The sequence below is a fragment of the Pinus tabuliformis genome, chromosome 6, assembly GCF_031772625.1.
Source record: "Pinus tabuliformis cultivar Carrire ecotype Pingquan chromosome 6, CPIR1, whole genome shotgun sequence".
Lineage (NCBI taxonomy): Eukaryota > Viridiplantae > Streptophyta > Pinopsida > Pinales > Pinaceae > Pinus > Pinus tabuliformis.
In genome coordinates, this window is record NC_142292.1 from 600,043,930 (window position 1) to 600,046,730 (window position 2,801).

The window sequence follows — 2,801 nt, forward strand, 5'->3', positions numbered from 1 at the left end:
ATATCAATATTATTAACCAAATAAAACAATGTAAAAGTTTAAATGAATAGAATCTAAAATAATTAGATTAAAGAACAGTATTAGTCTTTTGAATAAGACAGGAAACATAAACAAGGTATATTATCCATCTTTACAAAAAGGTACATAGATTAATTTTTATGAGAACGAAGTCTAACGGATGGTGAAATCCAAAAGTGCTAAACAAATGATAAAAGCAAAACCTCAAAACACTTAACAAATCCCTCGGAGTTTTGGTTACATGCAATTAATTCGTTCGGTGTACAAATTTTGGACTTTTCAACCCCCAAAAAATGTTCTGGCTACTAGAAAAAATTATCAAACTCGGCCCTAGGTTGTCCTGGTGAGTGCGTCATGTTAACAGTTCAAATGTACCCTTGAACTGAACTTATTCAATGCCATAATTAGTAAACCCCAAAAGAGCAGGCACACTGCCAGGTTGGATCTTTTAACAAACAATGGAAATTGCAGAAATATGTGTAAAGGCCTCTTGGCCAGACAAAACTTTGCATTTTGGGTCAAATAGAGAAGCTGCCATTAACTTCGTTGTAAGCTATGATAAGATCAGAATATTGAAGTTTCATGATGGATCATTAGCTGTAATCTGCATCATGCTTGTAGTTGCTCGTAGTGGGTTCAGATTAAGATCTATCCCTTTCGGAAGAATTTCTGCGATGTTCATCCATGTCTGACTGTATTTTGCTGGCTAAATCCTGTAAGGGTCTCTTAATTTTCCGGTGTTTAACGAGAACTTGGACATCAGCCGCAAATAGTGCTGTGACTAGTCTGTGATCAGAAAGCCTGCATTCACCCCTCTTGTAGAAAATCTGCCTCAACCCTTTACCATACCAGAGTATACGATCGCACCTGCAATAAATATTCAAATATATATTGTTAAGAACAAGTTGAAGTTTGTGGTATGGAGAAATTATTATGTTTCATAAATTCCAGGAAGGATTCTATCATTGGACGGATATATACCAAGCAGGAGTGCGGTGTTTGTGCCCTGCTTTACTTTCAGTGAATGCAGTATACTGATTAGAATTCACAACATATTTGTACGTGGGGGCAAAGGTTATGGACCCTTCTAGCCATCCTTCGAATACACGTCCAGCATCTTGCTCTTTTTTCAGCTGCAGCATATTTACAGAATTAGATTAGATTACAAATTGCAGAGATATTCTAAAATCAGATGACACAAGAGAAACAAACTAATTCAATTACAAAATATTTCAAAATCTGAGAAAAATAAGCAAAATGAATTGTTTGACCTCACTGGATTTCATGGCAACATGCTTGAAGTAAATTAATTACCTGATCACTTTCAAGTAGTGACTCCCAATCTTCATTTTGGATCATTGAGAAAATTATATTGGCGTTTGGTGATGCCAATCTATAGTTTAAGTCCCCGAACCAGAGAATTCGACTGCAAATAAATCGAAAAATGAAGTTAAGCCTGGCTAAAAACCAGAAATAAAAAGGTTGTAAGAAATGTCTTTTTGTTTATTATTTTTTAACATACTCGTGTCCAAGAATGGTTTTTGGGAGATCTGGTACTGTGCTACTCGAATTATCTTTAGTCGTACGAGGGAAATGGGTCCGTTTTATGATCTCTGGAACATCGAAATTTGGACGGAGTTCATCGCCTTCCTTTTCACCGGGTGCCAAATGGGTACATATCAAGCAGAAAGTTGTCTGATGAAGAGACATCCTCACAGAGATTGATCCCTGAATTAAAAACATCGCATCAAATGTAAGAGATTCGTCATTGCATCAAGGACATGGTTGAAGTTTTTAAAAAAAGATAGATCTAAGTAAAATTCGAAGCTATGATAATGGAGGTTTAGTTCCTTCAAGTCTGTGGAATTTGACAGTGACAAGACTGTGTATATCTGATTCAACAGAATATATTTAAGTAGAATATGATATTATGGATGAACAGAAATTTAGTCCCTATAAGTCTTACCAAATTAATAGAAAATTTGATCCCCTAAATCTTACTTTCCAATCCTTAACAAAACTATATACACCAGATAACTACTCCCACCTAATATCTTTAAATGAAAAAAAAATCCTACCCATTAACTAAAATTATACCTTATTGCCTAGGCGTCCCAAGATGCCACAGGCAACTGAGGAAACCTGTAAGTCATGAATGTGGCGTCGAAGCTCCGATCTCACCCACACTGTGATGAATATTCCCACCATTTGTTTGCTCGCCACGCGATTATAGCGTTGTTTATCCCGTGATTTTTTGGACAATTCGTTCTGCTGCAACTCTGCCTCTGGAACCTCACCATGGAGGTTTTCTTTCACCGAAATTGATATACGTGGGCGAGAAACTTTTGTAGACATATCATCAGATCCAAATAGAAATCTTAGCGAGCGCGCCGGATTTAATTCAGGCGATGGATGATGGCTACAGTGCCCGGGACTAACTGCGGTTCCAGATGGAATTTTGTTCAGAGTTTTGCGGATTAAACTCTCCCATTTCATGGCAGGGCCTTTGTCTTCAGAACCGAGTACGTTCCCGGCTTTCAAGGGAACAATTTCTTGAAACCTGTCTCAAAACAATTAGGGTAGAATTAAAATCCGAGTTTGTAGATTTTCACAGTTAAAATTCATGTTATCAATCTGTTGTTTTTTCTTATCTAAAAATATGTATCTAGATTGAAATAACCAATGACCAAAGAGCTACAGTGCAATGGCAATATTCTTGGATACATAAAGTTTTGAGCCCATTATCAGGATATCATCATCAGATGCAGTGACAATGGTGGACT

The 2,801-nt window shown here is 36.8% G+C and overlaps 1 protein-coding gene across 1 annotated transcript; it reads right to left on the reverse strand.

The window, feature by feature from the left end:
* Nucleotides 1–541: 541 nt before the first annotated feature.
* LOC149259981 (type I inositol polyphosphate 5-phosphatase 8-like) lies at nucleotides 542–2,546 on the reverse strand. The gene is made up of 5 exons (XM_089378211.1): nucleotides 2,116–2,546; nucleotides 1,541–1,746; nucleotides 1,333–1,444; nucleotides 1,000–1,151; nucleotides 542–885 (listed from the first exon to the last, which is right to left on the reverse strand). The coding sequence occupies exons 1-5, from the start codon at nucleotides 2,512–2,514 to the stop codon at nucleotides 660–662; spliced, it is 1,095 nt and encodes a 364-aa protein (XP_089234337.1). The 5' UTR covers nucleotides 2,515–2,546; the 3' UTR covers nucleotides 542–659.
* Between the last annotated feature and the right edge of the window lie 255 nt (nucleotides 2,547–2,801).

Bases quoted from the DNA above. Each gene is read 5' to 3' on its own strand.
- LOC149259981 (XM_089378211.1), bottom strand. From the start codon at position 2,514: ATGAAATGGGAGAGTTTAATCCGCAAAACTCTGAACAAAATTCCATCT. The intron at 1,152-1,332 runs GTAATTAATTTA...AATATGCTGCAG, and splicing joins CACTACTTGAAAGTGATCAG to CTGAAAAAAGAGCAAGATGC. The intron at 886-999 runs GTATATATCCGT...TATTTATTGCAG, and splicing joins AAACACCGCACTCCTGCTTG to GTGCGATCGTATACTCTGGT.